Here is a 17153-nt window from a genome sequence, read left to right as displayed (position 1 = left end):
AGTTAAATTTAACTGTAGTACTTAAAATATATTTTGTAAAATATATATTTATATTAAACAGGCTTAATAGTAGTTTATTATTATTTATTATGAAAATATAGTATATATAGTTACCAACCCCGGACAAGCAGATATGGTAGGTTGTTTTTGGAGTTTTGTATCACACAAAATGCCCGTTTCTAAAATAATAAAATTTTAAAATTCATGTATAATAAACAGGGGTAGGCAAATTAAAATTAATATATTTATTTGAACATGCTCATCCCCTATTTTATTCAATAATGCAGTTGTTCGATATCTAATTTTCAGAATTTTCAAATATACTTAAAAACTATATAAAAATTATAAAAATTAAAAATTGTTGAACTGCTTAAGAAGACGTGTGGGGATGCAAACTTTTGTTTTGAAATGAGAACCTTCCATTTCTACTGTAAATTATTTATCAGAAAATATATCTAAACATTTTGACGCATCAAAATCAAAATTCAAACTACTTACTAACTTTTGAGTTATTTGACTTTGTGTAGGTACTAAGGATAATAATATATGATTATGGGTTTAGAAGATATCGGCGCTATGGAAATGCAAAAATGTTAGTAATACATATTAATCTATCATTATTTATAATTTATAAAAATGGTCCAAGTAGCAAATATAATTAAATTAAATTAAATACATTCATTATTATGTATGATATATTATATTTCTATATAATCAGTCTTAAAGACTATAATTATCTTTAGCCACATTTTTATTACTGAGAAACTAATAGTTTGAATTTTAAATTAGATAAATAGATAAATCCAATTTTAAAAAGCGTATCCACTAAATAAAAAAATGGTATAAAACGGGAGGAATTGAAAACAAAATTTTGTAACATCACAGGGCAGCCCTTGATACAATGATAGAAAATCGCAAGAACAATTAACACTGGTCAATAATATGTCTTATATAGTGAGACAAAGTCACTAGGTACTTACTGGTTTTTAATAATTTCATCATACGAAAATATAATATAATGTATAAGATTTATATTTAAAAGTAAGTTTTATATTTACTTTAATAATAAAAACATAGGTAAAAGCTAATAAGTATTACATTGTATAGTTAGGTTAGATTAGATATATGCATCGTAATGTAGGTATTGAAATGACGTACCGAAAATTAAACAAAAACATGTTAGCCAGGAGAACGAAGATTTCATGGCCATCGACCGAGAACGAAAGTATATTGCAAATTTAATAAAATAACAACACTAATTAATAGATAAAAATATTATACTAAAATGTATTAATTATACATGATTAAAAATTGTTGACTGGTTCTTAAATAACTGCTTACAATATTCAACACTCAAAAGGTTAATATATGTTAAGACAGTATAAACGTATCAACTAAACAATGAATATAGGCGGGCTTATTACGGTATAGTCAACCCCCCCACTAAATGTATAAGAGAAGTTTCTCCCACCGCAACTATTCGTTTTTCAAGTGTATATTAAACAAAAATATTTATATTAAAGTTGATTAAAATGAATAATTCAAACATAAAATATATAATGGTAGTTTTTCTTTATATGTTCGTGCAAATTTATAATACATACCAGTTATATTAGTTAGGTACACCTATATTTTAGAACTTGAACAGTTGTTTGTTTATAATTAATGATACGAATCTCGTAAATTTACAAAAAAAAAATTTACAATTTACATTGTTTTTCACTATTCAAACAGTTGAGTGACCACTTTATTTGTATGTATTTGTATTTGTTTATCAAGATATTAGAAGTATAATACAAATCAGAATTTTTATAAAATGATAATGACCGATAATATTTTATTTTATATATATAATTTTTTTTTTTTTGAAACAGGTTAAAATTATTTTTATTTTATATTTTACTGTTAATAATTGTTAATTGTTATTTTTATATTTTTAATAAAGAGATTAAATACTAATGATTTATTTTATATTTATCTTGCCTTCTTTACTTAATATTGTGAAAAAATTCAACAGGTATACTATAAATTGAATTTTAATAAAAATTTACCAATTTTACCGTAAATTTGGTAAAATTACTCGGTAAGTTACCAAAAATTTTCCTTACGTAAAATCCACATCACTAATTATAATATACATCATGAGACACTATATCCTAGAATCTATTATATAGTATACAGAGGCGTATTTACGATTTTGGCGCCCCTTTTTTTCTCAGTTTCCTTTTACTTATTGTTACAAAAAACTTTAAAGGTTCCCCTCTAATTCAAAACCGAAACCGGAAAAAATTGAATATCGGAATTAACTTTAAAACCAAAAGCGGAAAAAATTGGATATCGATATTATAATTAAAAACCGAAACCGAAAATATAATTTAAAAAAACGGTATTTGTTTGAAAATCTTTGTATCTTGACATTTTGGAAAGTTTACTTTATACAAAAGGCGATTCGAACGCTCGATCCGGCCGCCGGTGCTTCAAAAAAAAAAAATAAACTAAGGATGAACGTTAATAGTCCAGGCTTGAAACCGATTTTAGAAACCAGTTAGAACTGTTTAAAAACTTAAATCGAAAACAAAATCAGAAAAAACTGGAAACCAGTATACAAAATCGATACCGAAATCGAAATTTTTTCAATCGGTTTCAAGCAAGCCGTGTAAAAAGTGATAACCCAAAATGTATATTTTCCCCTTATTGCATTTATGCTTCAACTAATTTAGAGAACACTTTTATTTTACCAATACCACTTCATTTATTCCTAATAAAAATGTCAACCTTTATAGGTAATCAAATAAAACTAATTATAGGAGGACGGAGTGGTCGAGCGGTCTTAGGCGTCGGTTGCGACGCAGCCGACGCCGGCTCGATTCCTCGGTCGCGGGTGGCATTTTTCTTCAGCCGAGTCACGGCGGCTGTTGAGAATTGCCGCCTTCCCCCACCCGGGCATGGCAGATACCTACGGGTGCCCACTTGAAAATTCTTGATAAATCTAAATTTACGGTAAAATTGGTAAATTTTTATTAAAATTCAATTTATAGTATACCTGTTGAATTTTTTCACAATATTAATTTATTTATCGCTAAGTACGCCACTATATGTATGAGATAAATTATATGCTTAGATTTTTCGTCACAAATAGTGTTTGCTAATGATATGAAATTATTTTGATTAATAAAATCATCTTCACATTCGGTTTTGTCGCAAAATGCTTTAAATTTCTTATAAATCTGGTGGTAAAAAAAAAACAAATTTTTGATAGAGCAAAGTAATGTCATTTTCTAGGCCTCGCATTCCAGTTCTTTATAATTATGAGGTATATAGATAATATTTTGCTCCATCGGGTATATTGGAGATTGAAAATCTTGATTTAGGTGTTACGTTTAGTTCAGCTTTATTCTTCAATACATATTATTTAAATATTTCTAAAAATCGTCATCGGTTCAATGATTCATAATTAGGACATGTAAAGAATTTACTTATTCCTTTAAAACGTTAGCTAATGATACCCAAATCGATTTATTTAATTTTAACTATATCGAATCTTTTTATAATTATATTATTAAACATTATTTGTGAACAGTGGCGTGGTGAACGATTTCAGAGGTAATTGCCTCAGAGATTTTTTAAAGTTTTGTGCTACATGGGCGCAAATCACCTAAAAATATCAGGGGGGCTTAAGCACCAAAATTTTTTTGGAGGAAACAGACCCGCTTCGCCCCTCACACACCCCAACAGTACCACTCCATATATATTAACAAAATACAAATCAGTAATCACACAAATCCAACGGGACGGAATGCAATAAAGCTACAAAACTATTTTAATCCTATTTTGTGGAATTACCTATACTGCGGGTCTAATTAGAGAAAACGAGCGCGCCGTGCAATCGTCGCGGTCGGTCTGCGTTGATTGTAGACACTAAATACGCCGAATCTTATAATTTATATATATGTTGTAAATGTTCAATATATTTAACAATTATTTCCCGGTTCCTTATTATATCATAATATCACAACAACAATAAATTATGATATTATATTACAATATATTTATATTTTATTATGTCATAGCAGTTTAATATATCCAGATGTAAACTTGATATATTATATTATTAATTTATTAATACAAATAATTAAATAAATCTGTTTTTGAATTTTTAATAAATGTAATTAGGTAGGTATAATAGAAATGTTAAGGTAGTAGTACTATAAGTTATAATCACAGGATTCGGGGTGCTAGCATTAAAATTCAGGGTGCTAAGCACCCTTAGCACCCCTGCGATTTGTGCCTATGCAGTAAAGCATACGTTATACACCGGAATGTATCTCAAATAATATATAAATTGTCATGATCAATGATATAACACCTTTATATGTAGCAATGGTCCACAATGCAACTATGTAGTATGCATTCACTTCGTTATCTACCATCGTTTGTAGCTATCGTTATTATAATATAATTATATTATATTATCTATATTATTAGAAAAAATGCAAAATATATCATTATTATCTCTACCAACAACACCTTACAAATTGGCGACAACACTTATAACTTGTGTTCTGCAATTTGTCACCACGGGGAATCATTACGAAAATCGAATATTTGGTTTAAGTGTAATGATTTTATATTAGTTATTTCTAATAGAGAAAGGCCTCGTGGTGGCAAAGATGTGTATATAATAATTCTAGAAATATAAGACCTTTAAGCACTATAAAGATGTGATATTATGCATAAATGCTAAGTATATTGAATTCATGTAAACTTATTTTATTTCAATAATGTATTTATTGGCGAAGGATTATTTAGAATACTATATAAATATTAATAATAATATTTTTAAAATAATAATAAGTTATATTTTAATAGTCCTTCGCCATTTAATTATTTTGTTCATCACACTTTGTTTCTTTTAGGAAGTAATTCCTCGCCAAGTAAATAAATTATTGAAACAAAATAAGTTAACTTAAATTCAATATACTAAGCATTTATTCATAATATCACATCTTTATAGCGCTTAAGGTCTTATATGTTTTTTACTTAGCCATTTTTACAAGTAGTTTACGAAGGATTTTTGTTGCGTTATATATAGTATTGACGTATTGTAGTACGAAAATAAATAACTGGATGTTCAAACATTATTTTATAGCGGAGTGATGACATACATCTGCAACGTCGTATTATGTATAACTGCTATAATATCAATATTTTTACCTATATTATGAATATTTAAATATTATGTACCTAGTTATAATTATTTGTTATGTATAGGTAGGTATAAAATGTACATACATTTCCTCTCCACCCCCTCCCCAAAATACAATTTAAAAAATGAACAAATTACACCACTTAAGTGACTGTCAAATTAATATACTCATTGAATGTCATCGTGATAATATGATAAATAATTTTAAATACTTTATTTCGGCAAAGTACATTGGCTCAATATTTTTTTTACAATAATCGTCAAGTATTTCTACAGTCCTAAAATTTAGTTTATTATAACATCACAATTTTCAATTATTTATTTATTTTTTGGATAAATAACGGAACGTCATTCGTATCAAAGGTATTTTGTTTTCACAGATATTCCGATGGAGGATTTTTACATTTTCTGTGAATTTGTTCTGTAATAATGATACATATTTGTAATATTGTAACAAGGGACAAATTCAATGTCCTGGGCGTGGTGGAAATCAGACCCCTCTTTATCGGACAACTTCATCGACAGTGGCAGTGACGGCGGTGGCGGCGTTGATTTTGAAATTCTAAGGGTAGTGAGTGGTTAGCAACCGTGTGGTTAAAAGCAGCCGATCACCTTTCTAGATATATGTTATAAATAGTCCTTAACCGACGCGGCGCCCGTCAGAGTATTTTGCGTTCCAGACACTGATTCAGGTGTGTTATCGCAGCGCATTTTCCTGAAAAATTACGCTCTCGCAGAATCTCTTTCTAAATTTTCCGCATTTACTGCATCATTGACCGCACAGTAAATATTTTAAATAATATAATTATTCGATTTGATTTAAAAATACACAACAATACCTACAAATACATTAAATACGGTAATATTGTAATAGACATTGCCTTTGCGATTCTTTGACCGGTCCACTTCCATCCAGCCACCATTACACAAATAACAATTTATAATAATATCGACATCATGAATTCACACGCATCTTCGAGTGGCTTGTTGGCCGTCATAGCCAACTTCATCACTGAGACGGCCGTGAGCGGCGCCCACATTGTGTCACCTTCGGTCATAATCGCGGGCCACAATTCAAACTCGTTGATCGCCCTCAAAAAAGTCGTCGGCGCCGGATTCAGAATCACCGATCCAATTAAAATTGTGATTAAAACTCCACCGATCACGATCACCGCTGGCCACAGCGATATGGAAATCCAGTGCTGTGAACCCAATGGTACCTTCGCCAACGAAGAGAAGTATATGTTTTGACATCCAATGGACGACCACCTGTTACGCACGGTGTGTCGGTGTCACGATGTCACGCCATGCGACGACGGCAACCCCGAAAACGTGCCAGTGGTGTACGGAACGTTGGCCAATACGGCGTGGTACCAGCTCACGTTCCTGGTCCTGACCATATTGTCGTTCTGTTTAATGGTGATTACATCGTTCGTATACCACTCCTCGGAAAACCGCGAGCACAGCCACTACGTCAACAACCTGGCAATGAGCGTCTTCTCGTCGCAATGCTTTACCTTTTTCGCTGAGACAAATTTAAAAAAATATTAATATTGCATTAAATTAAGTGTAAGAATTATCATTTATCAGCTATGCTTTCAAGTTTCAACTATATTTAATACTGTCATATAAAATGTTTATAAAGTTTAAAATTACCATAGAATCCCAGTATAGATGTCTTATATAGACTGGGCAAGTTATTCCAGGATTTGTATTATATTTTACTGCATTAAGGTACTGTAGGTCTGAATTAAAACTCCTCGTTGGGGCCATTAGCTGGTTCCTGGTGATCCAATATCTGTCCAAGTTTTAGGTCAAATTTGTACACCACCATCATCATACTCAATAACACACCAAATAGGTATATCTGCCATTTATTCTTATACAGTTTAACCTATGGACAATATTATAAAATATTTATAAGAATATGTGTTCTATAGTTTTAAACAAATATGAATACTGAATAGTTATTATATTGTATTAACTTAATATCAGATCGATATCTTAGGTATGAACTCATCCAACTCCCACTTTTAACAGACCCCAAAGTGATATCCCCCCCTCCTGTTTTGGTAGACTAGTTCCACCCATGACTACTATTCCTGTGTATTATCTAGGTAAATATTATATAATTATATTCATATTTAAAATAATTTAATAGGCAATATAAATATGTATATTATAATTTCATTAATTTGTATAGAACTAAAAAAAACTAAGATATCAGGTTTTAGCAATACCAGGTTAATGCCTACTTATCATTTTATCAGCCTGTATGTGCTTACTGGTGTTTGAATTATAAATTTGAATTTAAGTTGAATTTTTTTGTGATAATGCTAAACAAATAGGTAAATAAATAAATAATAACAATTCTTTGATAATATAATTTTTTTTAAATATTTAAAAAACAAATTTTAAGTGAAGCATATTTCATTTTGTTTTTTTTTTTTACCACAGACTTTCGCTTGACGGTGTAATTGTATACATTTTACCGGCTATGTCGAATATTCCCACTTAACACCACGTCATCAACAATATAATTATGATAATAAAAATTAATTATACAAATATATATACCGACATACCGGTTGATTTCTAGTCTGTGACAGTCAGTTGTCTGATTGTCCCGGCGAAAAAGGTAAAGCATTGCGACGAGAAGACGCTCATTGCCAGGTTGTTGACGTAGTGGCTGTGCTCGCGGTTTTCCGAGGTGTGGTATACGAACGATGTAATCACCATTAAACAGAACGACAATATGGTCAGGACCAGGAACGTGAGCTGGTACCACGCCGTATTGGCCAACGTTCCGTACATCACTGGCACGTTTTCGGGGTTGCCGTCGTCGCATGGCGTGACATCGTGACACCGACACACCGTGCGTAACAGGTGGTCGTCCATTGGATGTCAAAACATATACTTCTCTTCGTTGGCGAAGGTACCATTGGGTTCACAGCACTGGATTTCCATATCGCTGTGGCCAGCGGTGATCGTGATCGGTGGAGTTTTAATCACAATTTTAATTGGATCGGTGATTCTGAATCCGGCGCCGACGACTTTTTTGAGGGCGATCAACGAGTTTGAATTGTGGCCCGCGATTATGACCGAAGGTGACACAATGTGGGCGCCGCTCACGGCCGTCTCAGTGATGAAGTTGGCTATGACGGCCAACAAGCCACTCGAAGATGCGTGTGAATTCATGATGTCGATATTATTATAAATTGTTATTTGTGTAATGGTGGCTGGATGGAAGTGGACCGGTCAAAGAATCGCAAAGGCAATGTCTATTACAATATTACCGTATTTAATGTATTTGTAGGTATTGTTGTGTATTTTTAAATCAAATCGAATAATTATATTATTTAAAATATTTACTGTGCGGTCAATGATGCAGTAAATGCGGAAAATTTAGAAAGAGATACTGCGAGAGCGTAATTTTTCAGGAAAATGCAACGCAGATTCATTTAAATATAAACTTCGTGGCAATGTACTTGGTTTTTGTAGTTTAAGAAATGGTTTTATTTTAGCAAACGTTACTTTAGGTTCAGAATTGTTACTATAACTAACATTTATTTTTTTTCTTCCGCTTTTTTCGGTTTTTTTTTTTTCTTTTTCTGAAATCTGATGGTCTCCATGCTTTTTCAAAGTCATCTAAAATAAATTTGATTAAAGTATTAAAATATAACATATTACATATTCCTACAAACAATAATTACAACTGCATATATAAATTTGATGATTTGAACAAATGTATTTGTTGAGTTTAGTCTTTAGCATAGTATTTTAAATGTTATTTACTTTTAAGCGATGAATAATAGTGCTATGTCATTTAAAGTTATACAAGTATTTTACTCAATTGTGTAGTATACAATATAGTTAATATATTGTTTAAAATAAAACAAGTACTTATTACTCATAAGTAGGGATCAAAATGTCGGAAAAATTCGGGAAAATGTCAGAAAAAAACGATTTTTTCCCAGAGCCTCGGAAAACGTGGAAAAATTGGAGAATATTGAAATAATACATTTCCGATAAAAAACGGAAGTTTTCGAAAAATTAAAAAAAAACCGAATTTAAAAAAATTAAAACATTTTATTTACGTTTAAAAATTAAAATAATCCATGTAAAAAAAAAAATCATTTTAAAAAATAGATAAGGAAACCTGTCATTGTCATTTCACATTTGCCAATACGGTTATCAATGTATTATTGTATTAAAATTTAAAAATATTAATACGGATATTTCAATATTTGTTCTGAAAATAACGTAGTTCCATATCAAATTGGTATTTATGTGGGAGAGTGTAATTCCCCTGTATTTTTAAATTTTAAAAATTATACTTATAATATATTGTCTATTTATATTTGTAATAACTAATAACTAATAAGGTATTATAGTAACTGGCTGATAGGCTTATAAATTATATTACAGTGACTGGTGAGTGATGACTAGTAACTATTTGATAGTTTTTATATTTTCAAACTTAGTGAGTTGGTAATAAAATATACTAAATATATATTTAAATATGAAGTAATATTAATAAATAAGAAATAACTAATTAGTAAATACTTAATAGTTAGTACTTTAGTTATTAATATTACAAATTATAATTATTCATAAATCAAGTACCTAGATTTATCCACTATTTATCCACATACAGACATTAAGTTAGGTATGGTATATATAATATTATGTATGTAATAATGTTATGATTATCAACTATCATTATTTATTAGATTGTTTCCACTATACATTACTTTTTCAGTTCTTTAGAAAAAAAAAACCAGTTTATTTCGTCAAAACCATTTTTTTCCGGAAATTTTAAATGAAACCAATTTTTCTCAATTTTGATCCCTACTCATAAGTACCATATATTATGAGAGAAAATCCAATAAATAATTGTATTAGTTATATTCATATCTAATATTTTAACGCTTTAAAAAAAATATTAATATTGCATTAAAATCTTAAATGTAAGGATTATCATTTACCAGCATTGCTTTCAAGTTTCAACTATATTTAATATACTGTTCTATACAAAATATAATATTTATAAAGTTTAAAATTACCATAGAATCCCGTCCTTATAGACTGGCCAAGTTATTCCAGAACTTGTATTATGTTTTACTGCATTAAGGTATTGTAGGTCTGAATTAAAAACTCCTCGGTGGGGCCAATAGCTGGTTCCTGGTGATCCAGTCTCTGTCCAACTTTTTGGTCAAATTTATACACCAACATCATCATACTCAATAACACACCAAATGGGTATATCTGCCATTTATTCTTATACAGTTTAACCTATGGACAATATTATAAAATATTTATAAGAATATTTGTTCTATAGTTTTAAATAAATATGAATAGTTATTATATTGTATCGACTTAATATCAGATCGATATCTTAGGTATGAACTCATCCAGCTCCCACTTTTATCATACCCCAAAGTGATATCTCCCCCTCCTGTTTTGGTAGACTAGTTCCACCCATGACTACTGTTTTAGAAGTAGTATTTACGAAGTTTTTGACATAAATATAATACAATATACATTCGCGTATTATTACATGGTCACAAGAATAACTATATAATATAAAATGTATTATACTCACAAAATATGTTTTTCGATAGGATTTGGGGGATTTATAGCCTTGAAATAAAAGTTACAACTAGCGTTCGAGTGTTCGACTGTTAACCGAAGCGCCGAAATGACAAACAAAGTATAATAAATGAGAACCCAGCTATTGTTCATTAAAGGTTAGTCAGGCGCAGCCGCGCAGGACGCAACAATACAAAATGTCCGACGCTAGAGAGTATCGATTATTTTTCCTGCGCTTGCACACACACAAACATAGACATACGCTTTACACAGATACTCAGCAAAACATTAATAATTTTAAGACGGGAAATTTAGATCGTTGTAAAAAAAGAAACGTCATAATATTGTTCAATTTGTGTTGTGCCGCTTTGCATTGACAATTGTTTTGAAATTTACCACACAAAAAAACAATATTGGTTAGAACGTATAAATTATTATTCTATTGTATCAACTTAAAAAGGTAACCTAACCTATATTATATCATGTTTGTTGTTTTTTTTTTAATATTTAATGAGTATTGGTAAAAATATATTAATTATTATTCATAATTTATTATATTGTATTAACTTAATATCAGATTGATAGCTTAGGTATGAACTCATCCAACTCCTCCCTTTTACCAGACCTCGAAGTGATAACTCCCCATCCTGTTTTGGTAGATTAGTTCCACTCATGACTACTATTTTAGAAGTAGTATATTTACGAAGTGTTTGACATAAATATAAAACAATATACATTCGTGTATTATTATGAATTATTACATGGTCACGAGAATAACTCTATAATATAATATGTATTATACTCACAAAATATGTTTTTCGACAGGATTCGGGTGATTTATAAATTATAGCCTTGAAATAAAAGTTACAACTAGCGTTCGACTGTCACCGCAGCGGCAAAATGACAAACAAAGTATAAGAAACGAGAACCCAGCTGTTGGTCATTAAAGGTTAGTTATAGGCGCAGAGCGCAACAATACAAAATGGCCGAGGCTAGAGAGTATTGATTATTTTTCCTGCGCTTGCACACACACAAGCACACACACAGGCATTACACAGATATTTGGCAAAACATTAATAATTTTAAAACGGGATATTTAGATCGTTGTAAAAAAGAAACGTCATAATACTGTCCAATAAGTGATGTGTCGCTTTGCATTGAAAATTGTTTTTAAATTTACCACACAAAAAAATAATATTGGTAAAAATATATTAATTATTATTATATTGTATCAACTTAATATCAGATCGATAGCTTAGGTATAATCTCATTCAACTCCCCCTTTTACCAGACCCCAAAGTGATAACTCCCACTCCCGTTTTGGTAGACTAGTTCCACCCATGACTACTATTTTAAAAGTAGTATTTACGAAGTTTTTGACATAAATATAAATTATAATACAATATATATCCGTGTATTATTACATGGTCACGAGCATAACTATATAATATAATATGTATCATACTCACAAAATATGTTTTACGACAGGATTCGGGTGAAATAAAAGTTACAGCTAGCGTTCGGCTGTTACCGCAGCGGCGAAATGACAAACAAAGTATAAGAAACGAGAACCCAGCCGTTGGTCATTAAAGGTTAGTCAGGCGCAGGACGCAACAATACAAACATGGCCGACGCTATAGAGCAGGGGTGGCCAAACTTGTTTTGATTAAGATCTACTGAGGATATATTTTGTCTTTTAGAATCGACTAATGTAAAAAAATTATTTAATATTATTAATAAACATACTTATATAAATAATAAAATTAAAGTGTTAAGTTATCTGAAATGAGTGTTTCACATTAAATTTCTAAATAATTTTAAAATGTATTAACATTTTAATGTTGATGTAGAAGCGTGTCGTTGCATATATCATGGCCAAATGAAGACTCCGTGCTTAAGTCTAAACCTAACCTACTCAGCTTTTATAAATTTCATTTGAGAAAATGCCATTTCACACTAACAGGTTAATCTGAAATATAATATGTATTTAATAACTGAATCTACTAAATGACAAATGCATAAGAATAATTAATAAATTCTAACAAGGGGATCGACTTAGAAATCGTCCAAGATCGACCAGTCGATCGCGATCGACTGTTTGGCCACCCCTGCTATTATAGAGGGTATCGATTATTTTTCCTGCGCTTGCACACACACAAGCACACACACAAGCACACACACATGCATTAAACAGACACTCGGCAAGACATAAATAATTTTAAAACGGGATCGAACCAGGTTTCCATGCATTTAAATGTCTGGACAAATACTTAATACAGAGAACGGTTTGGACAAAAACGCGAAACATCTTCAGACTACAATATTACTCACAACCACATGCATATGGTTGAACAAATATGTTTTAAACGTTACTTAGTATATATAAATACATAATTACCATTTATCACAATGTCATTATTAATATTTAATTACAAATACGTATATTATGTTATACCATATTATATCATTCAAAAAATTATGTATAGTAATAATAGAATATTAATGATAATATAAATAATATTTTGTTTAAATTACGATAATATATTATGTGTAGTTCCACTCTACAACAAAAATTTGCAAATTATAATATTGTAGTTTAAAATTGAAATTTTAATAAATGGATAATGTACCTATAGTCTGTCCAGCGAGAGAACGCGCCGCGTGCCTACCAAAATCGGTCCGTTTTCGCGCATTCCTGCGCGTACCCAGCCCTGTGTGCCCCCACCAGGACGGCCCACCGACCGGATGTACGTGTCCACGTGCCGTCTTCGGCAGACCGAGAGAGGGGGAAATGGGGCCCCGGCGCTCGCTCGGTCATCAGTCTACATGCGCAGAAGCGGCGCGTTCTCTGGCTGGACAGACTATACCTACTCACGTCTCACCATCACACTTATAGCATATAAAAATATTTCAAATGATCGTACGTCAAATATGTTACATTGAAAATACGTCTTGATTAATATTAATCTTAAAGTTATTCACAATAAATATTTTTATATGCTGTTTTTACTGTAAATAAGTGCCTCGTGTTCAATAGATTATTGTTTAATAATAATTATTATTATTATTACCCATATAACATATTTTGTATAATATTTTTATATGCTATATTTGTGATATTATAAGCTACAATATTATAATTTACAAATTGTATGTAATTAAATTGAACTACACATAATATACCGTCGTAATTTAAAACAAAATATTATTTATACTATCATCATTAATATTCTATTATTACTATATATAATATTTTGAATGATACAATATAGTATAATATAATGAGCGCCCTTGTTTAAAATCGCAATACCAATCGTTCATACGAGCCAAACGGCATATAGCGCCTCGACACTATTCCATTTTATGATTGTACAATAATATACTTTTACAACGAGTATGGTTATTTCGAGACATCTTCTATTACGATCAAATCATTTTATTTTATCCTGTATATAGCATAGTAATATATATATTACTAGATATAGGTACCAAAAACATACAAGTAACTAATCTGAATATTATAGTGTACCTGTATAACAATAAATAATAATAATTTATATTATTTTGTTATTCTTTTTAAGAAAATATTTTTATCTAGATAACACACAACACTGAGTTACTTACCTATGAATATAATATTAAAATACATTATTCGTAGTATTAAATGGCAAAATAATTTATTAGTTATTACTAATGAGTATTGACCTAATATGTAAATTAATATTATATATTATGTATTATAAATCAATGTTCAGTTATTGACACGAAAGGACAACTCATAATTATTTAATAAATTCAATAATATTGAATTATACAATTATAATATATTATTATTTCTTTGTGTTTGTGATAAAATCATTCAAAATGTACAAAAAGTTAAAAATTTAACAAAGGTAAAAAAATATATATAAATGCCGTTTTCGATATTAAAATAATTATGGTAGGATGGTAAGTATATAATTATTAGTTATTTTTACTGCACTATCTAACGGATCCAGAAAAACTGTCACTTGCATAACTATAATTGGTATAAATTTCATGAATCCAGGAAATGTGGCGACTAACGTCTGTAAAAACTGCGATTGAATCATTTGTGGCTGCATCTTTTACACTCACAATTCCAGTTAAAAAATGTAAAGAGCTATGTTCAATGGTAAATCCGGCACCACTATCTCCTTGATGAACTCCTTGTCCTTAAATAAATATTTAATAACAATATGAGTGGAAACGAAAAAAAAAACATTGGTGATAAATGATAATATATAAAATATCCTAAAACAAAAATAACTAATAAGTAATAACTATTAAATAGGAATAAAAGTACCTAGCAGGATAACTATTAACTACATATCTTACAAAACCCATATTATGATAAATAAAATTATGAAAGGGTAAAATTATGATGTTATGTTATCCTATTCACAATAACAACTGTAGGTAATAAAAATAATATCGACAAAAGCAAAGCATTTTGTGTTTATGCATCATAATTATTTTTGAATTCAAATAGTTTTAGAGAAGTTTTGAATATTATTATAATTTAATGAAAATAACGTTTTTAAAAAACTATGAAACCATGATTTCTAACGAAGATAAATATTTTACAAAAAAGTCAGCTGCCCTATTATTATGCCTTGTAGTTGGTCTAATATAATTTAATCATTCTAAACTTTTATTACTCACCACTTTTAGTACCAGCGCAGAATTTATCAACAGAAACAAAGTTTTGAAATCCGTTTTGGTACATATTTCGACAAGTCTGATGGTCGATGTATGGTATATTAGCTTCTAATAAAACAGAACTTTCAACCATTTTTTCTGTTTTCCCCCAGCCAACGACCTAAAATAATAAAATTAACATAAGCAATACAAAATTAACAAAGTTTGTGTGTAAAGAAAAAGCTGAAATAAAATCACTTAATTCAACCAAGATTGATATTATAAATTCTATGAACAAATCATGGAATATACATATATCAAACCACAGAAATAATAGGTACCAACTTTTCGCTTGGATTAGTTTATGGAGTAAAAACTCTATTACGATTTACGATTACCTAAAAGTACCAAATCATATTCAAAGTACATTCATATTCTTTTCAGGCAGAAATTAAGCTGTATTATTGAGACGTCCCTTTAAAAATATATACAAGGGGATTTACCATGCATGGTCATTGTTCACCCATATTTAATTCCTTTTATCCAAATAGAAAAATAGTTAATTTAAATAGTTCTTTAATTTTAATTTAGGTTTTTTGGAGTTTCGAATTTTTTTTAAATCAGTAGTTTGACATAATAAGATATTTAAAATTTTTAAACCTTTTCACGAGTTTTCTGAAAGTACCAAATCACAAGTTAAAATATATGGTTCTTAAGTGTAATTTAATATTCCAAAATAGGTATTTTAATAAATTCATCATTGAAGGAAAAATCGGGACAAGCAAGGTAATTTAATCACTGTTTATATTACGTTGTGATAACAATGACCAGAAATAATCAGCCAACTGTATTGACGATCGTTTCTGTAGACATCAAGTGATTTACCTAACCACTAATACATTGCAATTTAAGTCTATAGGTAATACAAGTACTAAATAAATTTACTTTTCCAATGGATCCATTTAAAATGGAATATCTTTTAGACCAGTCCACACAAACAGGCATAACTACATTGCTGAGTGTAATTTTGTTTGATAACACAATAATAGCTAGATCTTCAGCATGATATCCGGATGAACCATAATAACCTTCTCTCAAGTATATCAATCCAACCTAAATTATTGTAAGTAAAATATTTAATGAATTAAATCAAGTTATCATTTCTGTTTAACGGTTTGTTACTTACATCGACAATCTGGGTAAATTCATTGTCCTTAATTGTAATGTCGCTCTTATACTTTCCAACGCCAACTTTATACGTACCATCGTTTAATAATATTCTACTTGTCAACTTTTCTTGCCAAAAACAATGAGCAGCTAAAAATAGATCGTTTGTCATTTTGAACTGAGAAAATACACACTGCACAAAGTTATTTTACCAGATACAACTAAATTTGTAGCAATCAGTGATCCTCCACATATCATGTTAAAATTATTTCTAGTGGATTTTCTATATACTCCAACATTCCAAGGTGCTGATCCATATTTAGCTTCAGAGCCATCTAGAATCAATACTTGGTTAGGAGTATATGGTCTGCCACAATCTAAAACAGTATTTGAATTTTCAATTTTGTATAGGTACATTAGTTAAAGAATGAAATATCTTAAAATCCAATAATTTTGTGTTATAGATGCAATTAATGTAAAAAGAGTCCAGAGGTGAAATGGGAAATTTCATATTTTTTCAAAGCCCCCT

The 17153-nt window shown here is 29.9% G+C and overlaps 2 protein-coding genes and 2 long non-coding RNA genes across 9 annotated transcripts in view; all 4 read right to left on the bottom strand.

Annotated features, from left to right (window-relative positions):
* Window positions 1-1467, bottom strand: part of LOC100165635 (modular serine protease) — a 52363-nt gene extending 50896 nt beyond the window's left edge. Inside the window, exons 1-2 of one of the 4 annotated variants that reach the window (XM_029487964.1) lie at window positions 1159-1467; window positions 119-179 (exon numbers count right to left, since the gene is read on the bottom strand). In XM_029487964.1, coding sequence (XP_029343824.1) covers window positions 119-179; window positions 1159-1210 — 113 coding nt within the window. In that variant the 5' untranslated portion in view covers window positions 1211-1467. Of the gene's footprint in view, window positions 1-118; window positions 180-980; window positions 1027-1158 lie in introns of those variants that run through there. The other 3 variants (XM_029487967.1, XM_029487966.1, XM_029487965.1) reach the window with 3 other exon arrangements.
* Window positions 1468-5396: 3929 nt separating this feature from the next.
* LOC115033815 lies at window positions 5397-7969 on the bottom strand. Its single transcript, XR_003839122.1, has 3 exons — window positions 7792-7969; window positions 6863-7100; window positions 5397-6731 (listed from the first exon to the last, which is right to left on the bottom strand). It is a non-coding gene; the product is annotated as an uncharacterized LOC115033815 (long non-coding RNA).
* An 806-nt stretch (window positions 7970-8775) lies between these two features.
* On the bottom strand, window positions 8776-13162 carry LOC115033816. 3 transcript variants are annotated; one of them, XR_003839123.1, is made up of 3 exons: window positions 12268-13162; window positions 10273-10501; window positions 8776-8854 (listed from the first exon to the last, which is right to left on the bottom strand). It is a non-coding gene; the product is annotated as an uncharacterized LOC115033816 (long non-coding RNA). The 3 variants fall into 3 exon arrangements; XR_003839125.1 differs by lacking the exon at window positions 12268-13162 and adding an exon at window positions 11605-12228; XR_003839124.1 differs by lacking the exon at window positions 12268-13162 and adding an exon at window positions 10812-11240.
* A 1294-nt stretch (window positions 13163-14456) lies between these two features.
* On the bottom strand, window positions 14457-17056 carry LOC100573486 (prostasin). Its single transcript, XM_016804229.1, has 5 exons — window positions 16837-17056; window positions 16644-16774; window positions 16403-16570; window positions 15482-15638; window positions 14457-14991 (listed from the first exon to the last, which is right to left on the bottom strand). Exons 1-5 carry the CDS (start codon window positions 17039-17041, stop codon window positions 14780-14782), a joined length of 873 nt encoding a protein of 290 aa, XP_016659718.1. The 5' UTR covers window positions 17042-17056; the 3' UTR covers window positions 14457-14779.
* Window positions 17057-17153: the final 97 nt, after the last annotated feature.

Source organism: Acyrthosiphon pisum, chromosome A1 (assembly GCF_005508785.2).
Source record: "Acyrthosiphon pisum isolate AL4f chromosome A1, pea_aphid_22Mar2018_4r6ur, whole genome shotgun sequence".
Lineage (NCBI taxonomy): Eukaryota > Metazoa > Arthropoda > Insecta > Hemiptera > Aphididae > Acyrthosiphon > Acyrthosiphon pisum.
This window is presented reverse-complemented; position numbering and strand designations above follow the sequence as displayed.